The sequence below is a fragment of the Schistocerca cancellata genome, chromosome 9, assembly GCF_023864275.1.
Source record: "Schistocerca cancellata isolate TAMUIC-IGC-003103 chromosome 9, iqSchCanc2.1, whole genome shotgun sequence".
In the NCBI taxonomy this organism is placed as follows: domain Eukaryota; kingdom Metazoa; phylum Arthropoda; class Insecta; order Orthoptera; family Acrididae; genus Schistocerca; species Schistocerca cancellata.
In genome coordinates, this window is record NC_064634.1 from 88,301,594 (window position 1) to 88,322,941 (window position 21,348).

Genomic DNA, 21,348 nt, shown 5'->3' on the forward strand with positions numbered 1-21,348 from the left:
CAAAGTCAGATAACTTTAGAGGCTGTTGTTTGAGGTTGAAAAATCTACTTTCGCATCTGAATGCTCAATCGATACATATTTCTGTTTTGTGCTAAGTGATATTCTAATTATTCTGAAGACTACAAGTATTTTTTTCAGAGAAAGTATTTCACATAACAGGTCAGAAACTGAGTTTAGTGTGAAGTGTGTCTGTAATTAACTCTTTCCATTGCTTCACTTCTGTTGCACTACGCTTCTAAATAATTGAAGCAACGACGAGCAAACTGGATGAAATACGAAATTCAACAAGACATCTAAGGTAGAGGATAGAAATAATGCGTTAAACCCACGAGGGGTGAGGAATTTATCAGATTCTTTTATTACAGAACATCAAAAAAGTACACGTAACTGAAAACAATACAATAGAATACTAGAGTCTGGAAAAGTATCCGTATTATGCAAACAAATCAATATTGGAAACACAATCAGACTCAATGATACTGTTTGGCTAAAGAAAGGAATACGGCAATCACTTTGCCACGCCCAGGAAATTACTGAGGTTTCCGGTAAAGGATGCAGCAGCTACACTCCTGCGAACTGCTGACCATCATGAACAGCTGGTTTTCTTGAAGAGTACGGACAGATTTCCAGCTGGAGTTCCGACAAGCCTGGACGGATGGTAACGCAAAGTGGTAGGGGTCGAAGGCGCTGGATGCACTTCGAAGTTGTTGAGAATGTGCACGAGAACCACTTTCACTTGCATGTACGCGAGTCGCATGCCTGAAAAGAACAAAACAACGGGGTTATTGTTAGTAATGGGAGCACATTATGTATCACGAACAGTTCACTGTGAAAAGAGCTTAGATACTAACGCTGCGTGCCATTATAATGTGTAACTAGTGCTTATAATCGGAATTTCATTACTGCCTAGATGTGAACTTATTAAATAACACATCTGTAGTGTATAACCGATGTTCATATAACTCATTAAAATAGATAAGCACTGGACTTAGAAAAGAACTGGTCATCAGGTACAGCGCCCCAGACAAACAGACGGACAGCTACAGCGATGTATTAAGCTTGAGTACAATTCATTGTGAAGAAAAGAAGTGGAGTAATAGGACTCAGACGACTGGAGGTGTAGATCTTTTTATTCTGTTCCCATACCAACCATATTCCGTTGATGGAAATTACTTTCTAGTGTCAGATTTCACATCGACTACTTCCGGCTCGAGTGACTGATCACTCTTCTATTCCTTATTTGTCTACACCTCTTGTTGATAAGAACCAGGTCTCTAAACTGGCGCCTGAAGCAGTCGTTTGGCTTTCTCTTGAAATACCTGTTGACTTTGTTGGTCAACTACACTAACAAGTTTTGATTCTTCGTTGCTCCTCACTTCGAAACAAGTATTTTTTTAATAGCTCTGTTCTTTGTGCGTAAACAGTGTTTAAAATGGCACAGTCTCCTCATTTCACAGCACGTTTGATGTTGCTGGGAAGTAGGTCATTTGCATCTTAGGAAACTAAGTTTTTTTTAACGATATATGACTTAATGACTGTAATTAGAAGAACCAGATTTTTTCGTTGTATTCAAAACTCCTTTTCAGATAGAACTCAACACGTCACTCTTAGCAGAACAAAACCGCCGTATGTAAAGGTAGGCTAATTTATGGAGTACCCCAAGGAAGTATGATAGGACCGTTTAGAGTGTACGTAAATGATCTCGTAGAAAGTGTCGGATGCGGTTGTCTGTAAGGAAGTGGCAATGCAAGAAGACAATACCGATTTGCAGAATGACCTGCATAGAATCGATGAATGGTGCAGGCTCTGGAAGCTGAGCACTAACCTAAATAAATGTTATTTATTGCGCATACATAGATAAAGACAGCCAATACAGTGCAACTACACTGTGGGTGGGAAACTGTTGGAAACAGTATCTACCGCATAATATCTAAGTGGAATGACCATATAATACAAATAGTAGGAAAAGCAGTTGCCAGACTGGGATTCTTAGCTTTACTACACATATTGGAAGAGACCACTTTCAGGGAAGAGCCGGAAAATACAGTACAGAGTGATTATAATTAAACTTTAAAAACACTGTGGAATCAACACCACTGGTCATAATGAAGTCAAATTGCAACAGAATATTTTCGGAGAAGGGGGAAAACATATGGCAGAATAAAAAACAATAGTGTGAAAACTGATCAATAGATGGCGCTATGCGTAAATGAAAACACCTGTCATGCGCACGACCTATTGAAGTTGATATAAACACGCCCGGTGCAAGGCTTTCCTACTTTCGTGTCTGCGACGTTCGCCATGACTGTCTCAATGCAAGATCGCGCTCTGCAGAAGTTCTGGACACTGAAGTGTTTGGAAAATGGCATTGGTCCAATGACTGCCGTGAGTCTGGACAAAGTGATTCGGAAATTCGAAAAGGCGGGTTATTTTGGTGTGCTACGTGTTAGAGGGGGGAAATGAATTGATTCGACGTAAGTGGAAGCAGTGGCCACAGCAATGCAGGAGGAGGCGAATGGTAGTGTGCGAAAGTGTAGTGCACGGAGAATTCCACGAACATTGGACGTACCCGTGATCACGGCGCGTAAAATCATATGAAACATCCTTATTAGCTATCTATTCAAAATTACTCACGTGCACCAGTTGCTTCCTGTTGACCTGCCAGCAAGAGAGACCTTCGCTTTAGAATATCTTGTTCCAATTGAAGTGGACAGTGATTGACCGTGGAAGATTTTGTGGACAGATGAATCCCACTTTCATCTGACAGGATATGTCAATACACGTAATTGTCGAATACGGGCAACGGAAAATATACACACAAATCAACCAGTATCACTTCATCCTGAAAAGGTGTGTGGTGCTGGTTTACAGCATCATTTATCATAGGGCCATATTTTTTTCGAAGAGACAGGAGTTTCCGGTCCTGTTACCTGTACCGTCACTGGTAAGCGCTATGAGCGTCATTTGCGTAACCACGTCATTCCAGCTCTCCAAGAGCGTGGATGTGAGGATGGGATCATTTTTATGCAAGATGGCGCACCTCCGCAGATTCAAAATCCTGTTAAGCAGCTGCTGCAGTGCCTTTTCGGAAATGGTAGAAAGATCAGGCGCCATTTCCCTACAGCCTGGCCGTCCCGATTACATGATCTTAGGCCGCAGCTCGTGGTCGTGCGGTAGCGTTCTCGCTTCCCACGCCCGGGTTCCCGGGTTCGATTCCCGGCGGGGTCAGGTATTTTCTCTGCCTCGTGATGACTGGGTGTTGTATGCTGTCCTTAGGTTAGTTAGGTTTAAGTAGTTCTAAGTTCTAGGCGACTGATGGCCATAGGTGTTAAGTCCCATAGTGCTCAGAGCCATTTGAACCATTTGAACACGATCTTAATCCGTGTGACTTCTGGTTGTGAGGATATCTGAAATATGTTGTGTTCAGTGTTCCGACTGTAAAGTCAGCTGCATCGAAGGCACGCATTGCGCAACACACTCCGAACGTGAACCCGGAAACACTTCGATCAGTTGTGGAACAGGCTGTTACTCGATTTCAACTTGTTGCGGAAAACGGCGGACAGCATATTAAACATGTTTTGCGCCAGTCTCACGTAAATTAATAATGCTATTTGATTTTAACTGATGCTTTTTAAGCGGTGTTTCTCCTCAGAACAATTAGAGTCTGATGTGACGTGCTTTTTATGCGGTTTTCAGCCTCACGACCATTAAAAACCGATTTCTCCCATCCGATGTGATGTGACCTTGCCGTGGGGGATGGGCTTACGTAACTAACAGTATCACCCCAAGCCACGCTTGTCACTGAATGTTGAAACTGATACTTTATGAGCTGTTTGCCCATTGAACCACTTTACTTTTATCCACTGCTCCGATTACGTTAGATGGACGGCTGGTGGCATTTGGGAACTTACACACTGCGGTGACAAAAGTCATTGGATACCTCCTAAAATCAGGTCGGACCTCCTTTACCTGGCGTAGTGCAGCACCCGTCGTCGCATGGACTCAACAAGTCGTTGGAAAACCCTCTAGAAATACTGAGCCATGCACCCTGTACAGCCGTTCGTAAATGCGAAAGCGTTGACGGTGCAGAGTTTTGTGCACGAACTGATCCCATAAATGTTCGATGAAAATCATGTCGGGTGATCTGGTTGGCCGAATCGTTCACTTGTACTGTCCAGGATGTTCTTCAAAACAATCAGAAACAACTGTGGGCTGGTAACACGGTGCATTGTCGTCCATACAAATTCCATTTGGGAATATGAAGTCCATGAATGGCTGCAAATGTTCTCTAAATAGCCGAACACAGTGGAGGACTCAGCCTACATAAGTATGGGGTCATCAACAGCTTTCACAGTGCTTACTTGCAACTTGTCCCACGGTTTAGTGGGGTCTGCGCGGCACTCGATCTCTGCCATCAGCTCTTCTTAACTGAAATCAGAGCTCATCTGAGCAGGCCACGGTTTTCCAGTCATCTAAGATCCAACCGATATTATCACGAGCCAAGGAAAGGTGCTGCAGGCGGTACTCGTGTAGTTCGTCTGGTGCCGTAACCCATTAACGCCAACTTTTGCCGCAATGTCCTAACGGATACGTTGTCGTTGGTCACTCATTGATTTCTGCGTTTATTTCACGCAGTGTTGCTTGTCTGTTAGCACTGACAACTCTACGAATACGACGCTGCGCTCAGTCGTTAAGCGAAGGCCGTCGTTCTCTGAGTTGTCCGAGGTGAGAGCTAATGCTTGACATGTGGTATTCTCGGCACACTGTTGACACTGTGGATATCGATATACTGAATTCCCCAACACTGGATGGGTGACCACTGATTTCATGCCATTTTTACAAGCAAGCTCTGCAATGCTCGACGGTTCCTCTCCGTTTCTGCTTCCGGTCGGTCTGGTCTTGCTTTAGCAGTCATTGTACCTTCAGGTTTCGACTTCACAATTATCTTACCAGAAGCCGACATGGGCACCTTTGGAAGTGCTGAAACGTCTCTGTTGGATTTCTTACTGAGGTGACATCGGCTGACTAGTCCACATTAGGAGCCACTGAACCCTCTTAACCGAAGCAGTCTGCTGTTAGTGTTTCTGTAATGGCGGCCGGCCGTTGTAGTCCTTTCGGTTCTAGGCGCTTCAGTCTGGAACTGCACGACCGCTACGGTCGCAGGTTCGAATCCTGCCTCGAGCATGGATGTGTGTGATGTCCTTAGGTTTAAGTAGTTCTAAATCTATGGGACTGATGACCTCAGATGTTAAGTCCCATAGTGCTCAGAGAGACTTGCACTTGTAATGGCAACACGATACTCCCCGCCTACTTTAATAGTGGCGGGCCCACGTCCCATGATATCTGTTGGTCCGGTCCTTACTACACGGCAGTGTACGGAAGATTTTGATCACGTAGTGTATTCTTTTCAACCCTTCATTTATAAGGGGAGACTGATAGATATGCAATGTTCGATAGCCTGTTTGGCTTCTAATCCTTCAGTATATTTGACCATTAGTGGATGTCTACAGTACCCATGACACTGGACGCAACAATCGCAATAGTCTGATCTGTGTCTGTTCCAATTTATGTAAGATTGTTCTTCGACTTCAGAAATAGTGCTTAGCAGTGGATATTTATGCTCGAGTCGATGGTAATCATCTTACAAGACCTGCACCTGTCCCGGCTTACGTATATCTGCTTTCTAGCCGGTTCTATAAACGTCTGCTACTAGTGTAAGCGAGTTCCAGCCCTATGTGGCGTTACTCGAGATATATCGCTCCCTAACCGACCTCGGAGAACGTAGGTAAGGTCCTACTGAACCCATGTCAAAACATTGTCAATGATTTATGGATCTCGATTGGTTTTGTCCTAGGACGCGTCAAGAATGTTCTACATCTACATCTATATCTACATTTATACTCCGCAATCCACCCAACGGTGTGTGGCGGAGGGCACTTTACGTGCCACTGTCATTACCTCCCTTTCCTGTTCCAGTCGCATGTGGTTCGCAGGAAGAACGACTGTCGGAAAACCTCCGTGCGCGCTCGAATCTCTTTATTTTACATTCGTGATCCCCTCGGGAGGTATAGGTAGGGGGAAGCAATATATTCGATACCTCATCCAGAAACGCACCCTCTCGAAACCTGGCGGGCAAGCTACACCGCGATGCAGAGCGCCTCTCTTTCAGAGTCTGCCATTTGCGTTTGCTAAACATCTCCATATTGCTATCACGCTTACCAAATATCCCTGTGACGAAACGCCACGCTCTTCTTTGGATCTTCTCTATCTCCTCTGTCAAACAAAACTGGTATGGATCCCACACTGATGAGAAATACTCACGTATAGGTCGAACGAGTGTTTTGTAAGCCAATTCCTTTGTTGATGGACTACATTTTCTAAGGACTCTCCCAATGAATCTCAACCTGGCACCCGCCTTACCAACAATTAATTTGTATGCTCATTCCACTTCAAATCGTTCCGCACGCATACTCCCAGATATTTTACAGAAGTAACTGCTACCAGTGTTTATTCCGCTATCATATAATCATGCAATAAAGGATCCTTCTTTCTATGTATTCCCAATACATTACATTTGTCTATGTTAAGGGTCAGTTGCCACTCCCTGCACAAAGTGCCTAACCGCTGTTGTGTGTAATAGAAAGTAACAGCAGTTCTGAGCTGACTATCGGAATTATTTATCCATTTCCCCACTCTGAACAACACTAGAAACATCTGAGCAGGTACTACTGCGAAGACCTAATACCTGTGGTAAATTTATGATGACATGCCAGTAATAATACGAAGGCTCAGTATTGTTATTGATATCCACCATCAAACTTACATCGTTTTTATTCGACTGCCACGTAAAAATGTCTCTCAGAAAGACCATTTGCTTAAAATAACAAATCATTCTGCTACCTACTGTTCCTCGAACTCCAAAAGTTTGCGGTGGGGTCACAACTAAGCGGTGTAACTGTCATATGGGTTTGCGTTGTATGTTCTATACTAATGTCCGGTTTGCTGTACAAAGTCGCGGTTGGAAGCGGAAACTGAGTGACTGGGTGCTCACCGATGCACGTCCTGGGGCCCTCGCCGAACGGCATGAACGTGTGGCTCGGTCTGTCCCTGGAGTTCTCCTCTCTGAAGCGGTCGGGCCAGAACCTGAGCGGCTCCTTCCAGTACTTGGGGTCGGAGTGGAGACCGGCCACCGACACGAAGACTGCGGTGCCCTTGGGCAGCACGATGTCCGTACCTTCTATCCTGTAGTCGCGAGACGCCTCGCGGTTCAGGAAATTCACTGTGGGGTACTTCCGCTGCGTCTCTGAAAACAAAAAATAGATCATGTTATTATTGAGGGGGCTGACGTCTGCTGCGCAAACAAGGTGCATAATACTTAACAAGTGACAATCTACCCCACTTCCACCTCTTTCCCCTTCCCCCTCCCTATCGTTCCAAAATTTCCACTTTCCTTTTAATATTAGCACTTTCTGCGTCACATTGTGTCCTTTTGCGGTGTTCCTCCATGTCAGGGTCAAGTTAACACATGAAGTACTGCGCCTTTTCTTCAGTGATAGTTTTTCTTTAAAGCGTTTTTCCTTATACCCTCACGCTTCTTACAGTTGCATATTGAAGCACACGTGCTTCTCGTGCATTATTTTCATGTATTGTAATGAGTTTTGCTCTCTTTACTTGAACCTGCGAGCTCTTTTGTAAGACAAGCCATATGGCTTTAATGGCATTCTCTTATACAGCTGTTGGCTCTCCATATTCGCAGCTGCGAATACGTTTCTTATATTCACTACAAGATGAAAAGAGCTAGACGGGAGGAAGTTAAAAACGTCTGCCATTAAAGTTGCATTACAAACTTTTTAAGCCTCTCCCCTCACCTCTTTTCAACTACTGATGAATGTAAGAAATGTAATCGCAGGTGCGAATATGGACAACCATCTGTTGTACAATAGAATGACGACAAAACAAATTTGTGCTGGACTGTGTACCGAATCCTAATTTTCCGCTTATCTCGAGCGGTCGTTTTACCATTCGGCTATCTGAGCACGACGCACTGCCAGACACAAATTTCCGCATGTCATTAACCACGTGTCTACAACCTCTACATGTACTTCCAATACGTTTATTCCGCTACAGGGGAGACATTTTACTTGAAGGCGCTCGCCGTTGTAGGTGAATTAATATGATGTTGCAGTGCCTGTGTTATTCTGAATTACGATGCAAAGCTCCTTCGGACACGAATGGATGCATTGCACCTGGATACAGATGATGCAGTTCATGATTTAGTAAGTTTCTTTTAATTTACGTCTATAGTCACAAACTTTTTGTTAACAGATTACCGGTTTCGGTCTTCAATGACCATCATCAGATCTGTTTCATAAAAACAAAGTCCTAATGTACTGCATTCATAGTGGCATCGTAAAATGGTAGATGCTAGTAGTGCTACTGACAACATGACTCGTGCATATGATGTTATTTATATGTACTTGACGATGCTGGTGCTGATTCCGCATTTAACATTTGACGATGCCACTATGACTGCAGTACATTAGGACTTTGTTTCTATGAAACACATCTGATGATGGTCATTAAAGACCGAAACCGGTAATCTGTTAACAAAAGTTTGTGACCATAGACGTAAATTAAAGGAAACTTATTACATATACGGGTCACTGTTTTCTCGCGACAATGTCGCGGCTTGTGTATGGTTTAGTCAGCAGAATCGCTATTTTTCTTCAGTCAGACGATGTGTTAACAGCTTTAGTCCAATATTTCAATGTACCTTTCACTGTACGGAAATGCACTCTGCCGATATTAGCCGAAAATTTTTAAAAACGAGACGAAACACTTGAAAACATGCGTGCGAAAATCGCTCTCGGAATTGGAAAACCGACAATCAGAAGCGGATTTCCAGACTCTGTTGTGAAGTGTTCATTCAAATGGCGCACTGAAAGTTGTCGCCAGACCCACTGAATATAAAAAAAAGTTTTGATATACAGCCCTATAGTATTGTCTACATCCGACGTGCGAATCGTTGACTCTGTGTAGTGGACGCATGTGTCATCCACTTAATAACCAATTAAAACACCTTATTTAAGTAATGTGTTTTAATTAAAATAAATATAAATAATTTGTTTTAAATAAAACACTAAAATAATTTGTAAATATTTCCTGTAATTTTGCTTTTGTAATGATACCATGCTTGTTCCACACACAGTGTTGTAATATTTGTTAATAGGTGCAGTACATACTGAAGCAGACAGTTTGGAAACTGTGAAAACCATCGTAAGGATTGAATAAACATGGATTTTCCAACTAGTTGGCAGTTACTTCCAATCTGTCTTTTTTGCGTTTACAACACAATTCGCTGCTAAATAAACACATGAAGTATTACTCTCTGTAATGGAGAAAAAAAAGCACTCCGTCTTAGGGCCGGAAGTGGTTCATCGGGACCATTCGACCGCCGTGTCACCCTCAGCTGAGGACGCGGATCGGAGGGGGGTGTGGTCAGCACACCGCTCTCCCGGTCGTTACGATTGGTTTCTGTGGCCAGAGCCGCTACTATTGGGTCGAGTAGCTCCTCAATTGGCATTACGAGGCTGAGTGCACCCTGAAAAATGGCAACAGTTCATGGCGAACCGGATGGTCACCCATCCAAGTGCCGGCCACACCCGACAGCGCTTAACCTTCGGTGATCTGACGGGAAGCGGTGTATCCACTGCGGCAAGGCCGTTGCCCATATTAGAAAAAACAACAATAATAAATTGTATCAAGTTACAATCGTGTCGTATGGTCTTCCGACGTTCTTGATGGAGCTATAGAACACAGCACGCAGCAAATATCTGGATAATGTAATCACTGTGGCTTTTAATAGTGAACTACTTTGGCGTGGGTACCCCAAAAATAACGTAGCCAAGTGTGGTGACTGTCCCATAGCAAACTTATTGTGTTTCAAAATTATTGAAAGCAGAAAGTTTACTTGTTGAGATATTTTGACTGCTGTAAAGACACTGAATTACTTTTGTGAGCAGCAGTTTTGCGTCAGTGACGGTAACTGCACACAAGACGCTAACGTCAGAATATGGCGATCTGTATAAGAAGAGGAATTGAAATATAATTTTTTGCGTGGTCCTCTTCTCAAGCACACACTACAATTTTTGAATGTCTTATCTCTAATGCGCAGGCTCATACAATGACCTTCATGTTCTGAACGTTTTATGCAGCATGCTGCTGAAGTAATCGAAACGTTTCAAGAACATGACTTCCAGCGTACCCGTTGCTAGGTAGCACTCACCGCTGACGACGTTGGTGAGGTCCGTCATCTCATTGACCGCCTCGTACGTGATGTGGCCGCCGTGTTTGCTCAGCACGTGGCGCACGTGCTGGCGCACCTCCTCCTGCAGACTCTGGTTCCACGCCAACTCGAACAGGGTGAAGGCAGCGTCGAAGACGAGTTGTCGAAGCCAGCAGACAAGAACGACATCAGCTGGCCGGCGATGAGCTCGTTCGTCAGCTCTGTAACAATACACGCCATCACAGCCGAGGATCAATAATCTGCGTGGGCGAAGTTAACTCATAAATAAATCTTATAACTTTTTTTTTTTAAATCCTGACTGTGAGATCATTGACAGTTTACTGGGAATTAATTCAGGGAATGCTTATCTTCCACAATTACTGAAGCACATGAAATCTTTTTGTTATGCAAGAGGAGTTCTTGATGCTGTGTACTACGCTGTACCTTGATTGGCATATTCTTTTCTTTAGTTGTCAAAGTTTCTTTCGGCTAAACAAATATAGACATCCATATACATATCACTGATGACGGGAAACATTACATCTCACTGCTCAGATCCATTAGCTATCATGAGGACTCGTTGCGGCGGCGCGGTTCTTTCCGTCCCTTTTATGACACACCTGCACCTACCTGTGAACATTGTCTCAGAATATCATCAGTAGGAAAGTCGAGAAAATCTACTGTACTTCGACGTGAACCAGGCTGCAATTGAAGTCACTAATCTACGTTTCGGGAGAAAGTTTTCACACAAATGAATGGTTGGAAATTTTGTCCTCAATTAATATATTCTGAAACTTAGGTGAACGAGTATCACTGCCAAGCCCGTGCTAGTCTTAACACAGTCACTCATAACCCTTTTCACTCACTTTAGCAAGTTTATGGTGTTGCATTTCCCGGAAACGTAATAGCTACAAAAATACTGATTGTTTTTTATTTAGAATGCTCGCCAAATATTAAGTCTGTCGGTACCAGATGCAGTCACAGTTTCTAGCCACCGACCTGCTCCATACGCCACGCGGAATTTATATCTTTTCTCGTCACAAAATTCACTTAAAAATTCCGAAATTTCTACACACACATAGGAATAATTATGCAGTCACTTTCCAACACTTTTGATTTATGAAACACTGCTAGATCCGGCAAGTTATCATTTCCATCGGAACTAGTACTGCAGACGTCCAATCTGTTTCATGGATAGGATTCGACTCCTCTCTAGAATACTCTAAGTCTTCTCTACCAGCAGAGAAAGGCGCGCGAAGAATATTGCTTTACCATTGGTCAGTTTACTCAACAGCCAAAAGCAAAACAACATTCTCCCGCGTCAGTCCGCGCTTTTCATCAATAACCAATCGCAAAATAGTAAACCTAACGACTGCACTTTTTACTGACGTAATAATCTAATATGCTGAAGTTTTTTATGCATAAAGTTATTTACTATTGTTATTTATACCTGAATTAACTTTCCCTTTACCATAAACTTACTTTACAAATCTATTCCACAAAAATCCCCTTTGTTCATATCCATACTTCTTCGAAATGTTCGCACACTAAATCCTACTACACAACTCGTTAAACAATTATCTTCATATTAACCTTAAACCACACTCACGCATCATTCATACTGCCAACACACATTTATAACATTTTACATACACAAAAAGACATAATAACACTTCATGAAAATATTAGAATAGTTTATGAAAAACATTCTATTACCTTAGTGCACTCTAGCGGGCACAATCGAAACTAAAATCACAGTCCCTCTATCCAAAATTGTCCTCTATCGGCTGATACATAAACTAGATGCGCGTCCAGTCGCGCGTCACCATCTGTCACTATCCAGCTCGGAGACAAATCTCCCACTTGACCGCCTCCAAAGCAGAATCGTTATATGGCGCTACACCTCATTGTAAGCAGCCTATTACCCGCTGAAGATTCAGCATTGCTGTCATATGCTCAGGACGACCTTCAACGGCTCATGGATCAATCTACTGCTGCATCCAAACTCTTTTCAGCGTCTCCGAATGTGAATAAGACCGTGATTATGGCGCCAGGATAAACGGATGTGCGTGCCACAAGAGCAGATGGCTCCTTACGAATTATAGGCGACAAATTCTGCTACCTCGGCACTCTTTATCAGTTTTCTGGATGACGAAACAAACGCGAAAACTGGGAAACTGACAAATGCCAGGCGAGCTCTTCAAAATTGTATGGAACGACAAAGACCTTACTGTAACCACAAAAATACCTAGCACACTCGTGGTTGTTGCTGCGGCGTGGACATCGTAAGCTAAACAAGAATATAAACTCCTTTCATATACGGTGGTTACGAAACATTCTATGTTGGCCGGATCACGTGACAAATGAGATGGTCCTGAATTCTGGGAAGCTGCCGAGTAATACCGTAACTCTCAAGCAACGTCGCCTGCGGTGGCGAAGACACTTACATCGTACTGAACACGCGCTGTTTCCCTGACGCACTCTAGACAGCTCTTACCGAGAGACCACGTGGATGATCGTCTCTGTGTTTAAATACTACTCCAAGAGTGATATGAGTGCATTCAATATTGTCTGCGAAGACCGCAGCAGATGCACTAAAGTCGTCAAGGACGGGAGCAAGTTCCACGATGGCACATGACCCAAGAACTTAGCTGCGAAACGAGTTTATAGACAAGTGCCTCCGACGAACCTCTATTTCCGGGTGATACGCGTCTACGTTACTGGTGGGCGCTTATTTGGACTCTCTTTACCGGTCTTCACAGTGACCAAAGAAAGTGCCTACGTCATGCTACTTGAATCTTTCGTTAGTAAGTATAGGCCATTGATGATGATGTTTACGTGATGTTGCAGAATTCTAAGAAATGGCCCTGACCAAGTTACGCTGGTGAATCAAATGTTCAAATGTGTGTGAAATCATATGGGACTTAACTGCTAAGGTCATCAGTCCTTAAGCTTACACACTACTTGACCTAAGTTATCCTAAGGACAAACACACACACCCATGCCCGAGGGAGGACTCGAACCTCCGCCGGGACCAGCCGCACAGGCTGGAGAATCACTTTTAAATGTTGGACTTTCTAAATTTCTTAGTTAAGCTTATTATTTTCGTTTGGAAATGACAATCTTATTCCTCTTATGGGATAGTTGGACATCGCAGTACATCTAAAGACGACCGTAATGTAAGCACGTAAGCATGTTAGCACTGTACGCAACGTTTTTATAAGATTGCACTCAGTTGTCTTTACTTTTGAGATTCATATTTTTAAGTTACGCTGTCGATTTGAGACGCAAATAGATGTAACCGTAATTGTCTAAATTCGAACTTGAACCTTGCGGAAACAGATATTGTACTTTGGTTAAAACAAAAGTCGAGATAGGATTAACATTTGTTTATTATGACGGGTTTGGGCTTATGTTAAAGTCATCTTCAGACGACGACAGTGGACGATCGTTGCATCACGTGAGAAACGGAGGAACCGTGAGCACCAGCAACAGGGGCCTAAAAAATCTGAAGATGATTTAACACAAGCCGAAACCGGCCATAATAAGCAAACGTTATCCCGATCTCGACTGTAGTTTTAACCAAAGCATGACACCATATCGCTGTGCTCCATGGACAATATTGTCTAAATTTATGAGATATTGTACTCACTGAGTTGCTCGTTATCGCCCTCTGGCTGCTCTTCCTTGATTTTCGTGAGCATGTCAATTATGTAGTTCCGAACAATCCCAGTTTCCTTCCGGTGCTCTATTAGCTGTGGAAAAAATATGGGTGTTAATAGAACTTGTTTGCCGGGGTTTTAGGAGAATAAGTCAACAAGAAATTGATATTTTATTTTGACTAGAGCATTAACGTAATTAACGTAATTTGAAGTCATTTATTGTGAAACGAAAATCACAGTCGTGTAGTCTAACGTTCAAATGTGTATGAAATTTTATGGGACTTAACTGCTAAGGTCATCAGTCCCTAAGCTTACACACTACTTAACCTAAGTTGTTTTACGGACAACCACACACACCCATGCCCAAGGGAGGACTCGAACCTCCGCCGGGACCAGCCGCACAGTCTTCGACTGCAGCGCCTGAGACCGCTCGGTTAATCCCGCTCGGAGTGTAGTCTAATATTACCCACTTTTCAATAACTGTAATTAAATGTGTCAATAATTTTTAACGTACAGAATGCACATAATTAGCTAATGTCCACAAGTCTGGTAAAACGTTCCAAGTTCGTGAACACATGAAAGAAAAACAAGTGTGCCTTCAGAAACTGTTTAAAATTCACTTCAAGTTACGGCAATGAAATTTATTTCAATGCTTTCAATGTGAGGGTATGCGAGAAATTTATTGTAGTTTGCTTTCATATCACTTGTGTTCGCTGTAAGTATCTTTGTATAATAACACGCTGTATAATTTTCGAATGATCTTCACGAACGAACACTACAGAAGTTTGTCTTCAGGATTTTCGTTTTAGTCACACCAGTCAACTGAATAACATACTGATGTATCTTATGTAGCAAGTAAGTTTCATTTTGCTCTCCTTCTGGTGACTCCTACTCACCATTCGTATCACTCACCGGGGCAGACAACGCCTAAAATAGGTGTATGAAACATTTATGTTTCATTAGTCATTACATGTAAACATCACAAATCTTGCGAAACAGTAGTTTCCAGAATAGTACCTTCAAATCAACAGATCAATCACGGACACAGTCTAAAAGACATACCAGACAAAGAACTAACTTCAGATGTTTCTCAAATAATACTAGCTCCACTGTCATATATATACCATGTTAACGTCTGCATTTTACCACGTAATTTAATATCCTTATGCAAACGAATACTGACATTCAACTGCCTACAAGTGCTACAACTCAGCATTATCTTTGCTACATAAAATCCAGAGACTGGTGCTCCAAACCCTACATTTATAACATTTCTCTCTCATATATTACTTAAAATACAGCACACCTAAATAAATACCAACTTTACCACTGAGTGATTGATTCCCATGAACTGAACTACGAAGTGCGCACTAGTTCCTCTCAGGGTAATAAGTGTTCATAGATAAAATCAAGTCCCCGTGCGTTGAGCAGGCAGTAGACTGTAAAATATCATGCGCGGCAACATCTGAGGACCAACTCATTTCTCGGCTTTCAACATCAAAGTACGTTATCCCTTGTACTCGTAAACGTGGCTTTGCCTTTACTTCCCAGTTTCTTCCAGTAAATCACTTACTGTGATTTTTTTATAGGAAAAAAGTAACGCAAGTTTTATTCTACTTTCTCCTTACCTCCTTCAGTACCTTCTTCCATCTTGTTTTTGGTTTTTATTGTATGATTTGTCTTTCACTGAATGTACTATAAATCAAAATTTTACCCTCATGTATTAACCGTTATGTAAAAATATGAACAGTGCGTAACACTGTAGGTAACCTCTTTCAATCTCTGCTGGCAACAGTTCGCTATACCCTGCAGAACTATGGCTTAAAATAAAAACTGGCTTGTTCGATTGAGCAGAAGGGCTGAAGGCTTGCATCAGATCATAATGCAGCAAGTGAACAAATAAATGTTACCGTCCCCTCGTCTAGTTGGTACTTAAATGAATCTGAGTTGGTAGTGCGTACCTTAACTGTGTTTTGTACAAAGAAGTCCTCTACTTTCTTGCTGCCAAGTCGGATGCGGAGTGCGGACAGGATCTGTGGAGCGAAGAATGCCAGCGTGGTGATGATCCTTCCAACGACGGTCTCTCTCAAGATTCGCCGCACGTGCTCTCGCAGAGGAGACTTTGGGTTCTCGAGAGAGTTAGCGTCCACACCCATGAAGATGGAGCAAACCGCGTCCGTCGTATAACGAGCCATGACGTCCTTCAACTCCACTTCAGTGCCTAAATAACAAATACATCACATATTTTACATATCTATGTTCGTTTCTTTTTACCATTAAAACATCAAAAAGACGTCATAAAAAAATTATGAAAGAAATGGTAAGCACACTTCTACTCCATTAGATGAGTGAAGTGACCATTAGCATTAAAAGTTTTTTTCTGATTCTCTTGAAACGACCTTAAATAGTCTTTCAGAACATAAAAAGACCAAACCTTTTGAGGCTGCGGACTCAAGGTGACTGCCCAGTTTCTGTCCAGTTTCGTTCAAGAGGTGAAACATGAGCTTCATTTTGCCTGAAGTGAATGCTGGGGTTAGTGAAGTACGTAATTTCCTCCATCTGCAACAAAACAACAAAAACACTCCCTTTCTCTCGTTTGGTGGCTTAGCGTTTCACAGTTAAAATCAAAACCTAATCGCTTTTTTCCTGCATGTTGGACTAACAAATGGGTGTTTGGATTAATAAAACAAAATTTATATACTTGCTGAGAAAACTGGGCACCACAGTAAACTTGTTATAAAAATTTTGCATAATTGTGAATTAAGCGGAAGCTTCCAGAAATGTCTTCACCCATTGATACAATAATGTACAGACAGTACAGTAGTTTATAGATGCCTGCAGTTACCCTATATTAACAATATCTCAAGATTCAGCACAACTCCTGAAGACTTTTAGCAAACATATTTCCTTTCTTTGAGCAATAAAAACCTTAATAGAAAGGGTGGAACAAAAAATTTTACAGTAAAAAGGACTGTATCGAAAACTGTAATAATAATGAGTTACAGGAGGGTATTGAAACGAGGACGCCTCTATGTAGGTGAGTTATACATTAGATGTACGAAAAATATCAGAAACTCTCAAGAAAATGGCTCTGAGCACTATGGGACTTAACATCTGAGGTCATCAGTCCCCTAGAACTTAGAACTACTTAAACCTAACTAACCTAAAGACATCACACACATCCATGCCCGAGGCAGGATTCGAACCTGCGCCCGTAGCAGTCGCGCGGTTCCGGACTGAAGCGCCTAGAACCGCTCGGCCACCGCGGCCGGCAAAATCTCAAGAAAGAAGCGATCTGAATTTTAAGGAGAAATATACAAAAAATTAATTGAAACAAAATAGAAAAGAAACTTGGTAGTTTTTGGACGTTTATGTAGAAAGAATAATTAACTCTCACAAAAAGACCATTTAGTATCTTTGGTAAAATAAGTTAAAAATAATTTCGATCCAGCAAGTTAGAAAAGGTATAGTAACACGCAATATAAACTCAGAGGATGCAGCAGGAAGAGATATGTTTAGAAAGATTGTCTGAAGAAAGAGAAAAAAGACATGATGGAAAATGAAGCAATTGTATTAAAAGAACAAATTTAAAGGATTTGGAATTATGATGTTGTCCCTATCTGGCGAAAACAGAAAATAAAAAGGAAGGAGTGAATTAAAGGGGAATGCTTTTCTTTTACTCTGGAATAATACACAGAGTCTGTACGGTGATTTGAAATTTTTTATCTTTGCAATTAGCAGGTTGCCTTCCTGTTCCATGACATACTCACCCTGCACCATGTTGGCCAAAAAGAGAGGTGGCGAAGACCGGGTCAGTCACTGGGTCGATTTTAGCATTTGTGGCGTAGAACGTGGAGAAGTCAGTGGTCATAATGCGTCCTATGAGAGCGGGGTCCTTCACCAAGAGGATGGGCTTGTCGAAGGCGAACATGCCCATGAACGGAGCGTCTCCGGCCCTGCGGTAGCATTCGAAGACTGGTTCCCCCATGTGCTTCCGACCGATCACCACGCTGCCCATATTGCCTACGTAGGGAATGGGCTTCATGTAGGGGATTCCCAGCTTCTTCCAGTAGTCGAAGTTCCGCGTCGCGTACCAGTAAAGCAGGGGTACCAACAGCAACGGCAACGCAGCGTCCAATAGCCAACTGCCCGTTACCAGCGTCATGACGTGGGTGTTTTATTACTTCAGCACCTGGCGATAATCGTATAACATCAGTATTAAACAGTAACTGTCGTAAATCTGAGAAAAATATAGAATAGTGTTATAATTACTGTTGCCATTTTAGTGTACATCAACGTATTGTAATTATCTACATTTACATATACAGTACTACACTGCAGTTCACACTTAAGTGATTGGAAGAGAGTTGGTAGGAACATTTTTAGCTTATTTCACATGCATTCCGCTCTCGTACGGCCGGCTGGAAAAATAGGTACTGTGCGATATCTCATTTCTCGTATTTAACTACTATGGTCATTTCTCCCTATTTATGGGGAAGTCAACAAAATATTATCTCGTCCAAAAGAGAAATTCGTTGAAGGTAAGTTTTGAAAAGATATCACCGCAAAGAAGAACGCCTTTGTTTTCATAATTGTTACCCGAAATCGCATATCGTATCTGTGACACTGTATTCTCGATTTCGTACTAACAGAAACTAGCTACCGTTTCTTGAAACTTTTCGTAGTCGTCCGTCATTCCTATCAGATACAGAACCTAAAGGACACAGCAATACTCCAGAAGAGGACGGAGAACTATAGTGTAGCTAGCTAGTATAGTTGTTGCGTCTGCTAAGCGTCTTGTCCGTCAAACGTAGCCTTTGGTTTGCCTTCCCCATCACATTTCCTATGTGTTTGTTCGAATTTAAGTTGTTCGCAACTGTATTCCATGGGTACTTAATGAAATTAGAGCCATTAAATTTGTGTGAGTTACCGTGTAAAGGAAATCGGACTGATTCCATAAGTACTGATGGGGTGGCCCAAACACTTTTTTTAATATGTTGAGTCAATTGCCACTTTCACATCTTAAAGACATCTAGTGTCAATCATTTTGCAGTTGGTTTTGATCTTCTAATGACTTAGCCAGACGGAAAGTGACGACCTCATCTGTGAACAATCACTTTTTTTCCACATCGTTTACGAAGATTATGGAAATACTTCGTCTATAACACAGACGACTTCGTGTATATAAAAACAAGAATGATATATCCTGCATCCTTGCGGCATATGCACCTACATATCGTTTTATTCGAGGTATTTCGTAATTGAGAACACGGTAGGTAGGTCTTGCAATATGTTTGTGTAAATCTATGTCAGTGATATGGGTCTATAATTCATCTTGTGTATCTGTGTGACCCTTGCAAGTTTCAGTTCTTTAAGTACGGACGTTTCCTCGAGCGAGTGGTTGTACATGATTGTTACCAATTGAGCTATTTCGTCAGCGTGCTCCAAAAAGTATCTAATTGGTATGAAATCTGGTGAGGAGACTTTTCTGTATGGTAACTTCAATTGTTTTACTACCCCGAGGGTTCTACTTGTATGTTACTCATGATTCTAATTCAGGAATATTTACTGCATCTTCATTTTGAGAATGAATTCCGTAAACACTGCTTAGTAACTCTGCTTTACCATTGCTATTACGCTGTGAAGGTACTAATGGTGCCTTGTCGATGGTGTATTTAACATTCAGCCAGAATCTCTTTGGATTTTCTTGAGGATGTTATTTAACGATTTCGTTGTGGATACCATTAAAAACATTGAGTTTCTGTTAAACATCATCAAGCCTGGGGATTTTGTGATTTTTCGTTAATGCTGCAACAGTGTTCCTACCTATTTCCTGTACTACAGATGATCAGTTCTGTCTAATATTATTTTAATTGAAACGAAAGCCTCAACTATTTCCCTGAATTAAAGTTACAGCTGCTTACATAGTTACTTTGGAGAGGATGGAGATTGTCTCTTACGAAGGCGTCAAGTAAAGATTTACCAGCATATTTAAATAGCTATTATTTTGTGGATTTGCGTGTTTTAACTAATTCTCAAAAGAAATTTAGGAGAAAACATTTACTGCAATACCGGACGATGTTTTAAACCTGGCTTAGACATGTCTTATGACATTTATTAAGACATTTATTTTTTCCAACATATTGAGGATAGATTGACGTCCTCATGAACTATAGGTGTGTGAGTTACAAACCTATTTCAAATGAGGCTAAAATTTTCCTTGAACGTTTCAGCAATTATTACATCTGTGTTGCGGGTCAGTAAAAGGCACCAATAATTAATTTGAGGTTTCTAGCATTGAAAATTCTTGTCTTATCGAGCGACTGATATAACAGCACACAGTAATGGCAATTCACATGCAGACGTTAAATCTGAATGTTTTACTACTTGTCATCATGTATGGACGAAAGCGAGTTATGTCACTTGGTTTCCTGAAGTTTCTTATTTTAATTTTGTTTTATATGGCGTATTTAAATGTTAGGAAATATTAGTGAAATTGCAGCAATACCCAGGTATGTCTTAATAACTGGCGCCCTAGGGCAGCGGTTGGCCGTTTTAATGTACAGAAATGTAGCTTGCAAACTTGCCGTGTCCTTTCACTACAGGGAGAATATGTCATAACTGAAGCCAGTCACATCACGCTCATACCATAGTGAAAGAAGAGAGAATATGTCATAATTGAAGCCAGTCACATCACGCTCATACCATAGTGAAAGAAGAGAGAATACGTCTTAAAAAGGCTATGCTACTGATCATAGGTTTCTGGGTGACTGTATCAGAAGTCGTGCAGAACAGCAGCTAACACACACGAAAAGAAGAGTTGAAAAGTTGAAGATTCTGAGGTATAGGGGCTAAAATAAATACTGTATAATAAATACTTTATAATACCTGTCTTTCTCTATGGCTTAATCCCATTTCTATCAGAATTTCAAAGCTTTTTCAGATCGATGAATGAATGTCATAATGTCAGAACATGCTCTCTGGGGCACTTCATAACACTTACGGAGCTCTATTAAATTCAGTCCCTAATAGTGACTACCCTATGCCTTACATATTCACTACAGATTGCTCCTCAATAACGTCAACAGACAAGTTATTCCCCTCTTACAGGCCTTCCTATACCTATCCTGTAAACGCAGGAATTGCCATTGAACTCATAACGATGATGTTCATGGTTTTAATTTCATTAAAAACTATTTCGACTTTTCTATATGCTGGTTCGGTCTTCCTGACAATTTCGTTTTTGTATATCTTCACATCATCTCCGAAATTTTGTCTTGGCCTCCCTGCACTTCCTAATTATTTCATTCTTAAGTGGCTTATATTTCTGTATGAATTCTTATATTTGCATCTTTCGTTGATCAGTTAAAATATCTTTCCTGTTGTCTAAAGTTTCTTCGC

At 41.6% G+C, this 21,348-nt stretch overlaps 1 protein-coding gene across 1 annotated transcript; it reads right to left on the reverse strand.

The window, feature by feature from the left end:
• Positions 1 to 586: 586 nt before the first annotated feature.
• Positions 587 to 18,112, reverse strand: LOC126101202 (cytochrome P450 6j1-like). The gene is made up of 7 exons (XM_049911897.1): positions 17,718 to 18,112; positions 16,382 to 16,506; positions 15,909 to 16,168; positions 13,938 to 14,040; positions 10,286 to 10,477; positions 7,052 to 7,303; positions 587 to 759 (listed from the first exon to the last, which is right to left on the reverse strand). Exons 1-7 carry the CDS (start codon positions 18,110 to 18,112, stop codon positions 587 to 589), a joined length of 1,500 nt encoding a protein of 499 aa, XP_049767854.1.
• Positions 18,113 to 21,348: the final 3,236 nt, after the last annotated feature.

What these genes read in the sequence shown, in the direction of transcription:
- LOC126101202 (XM_049911897.1), bottom strand. Translation starts at nt 18,112, where the DNA reads ATGACGCTGGTAACGGGCAGTTGGCTATTGGACGCTGCGTTGCCGTTG. An exon ending in TGAGTCCGCAGCCTCAAAAG is followed by an intron (nt 16,169 to 16,381) that starts GTTTGGTCTTTT and finishes TTTGTTATTTAG; the next exon opens with GCACTGAAGTGGAGTTGAAG. An exon ending in GGGCGATAACGAGCAACTCA is followed by an intron (nt 10,478 to 13,937) that starts GTGAGTACAATA and finishes ATCGCCGGCCAG; the next exon opens with CTGATGTCGTTCTTGTCTGC.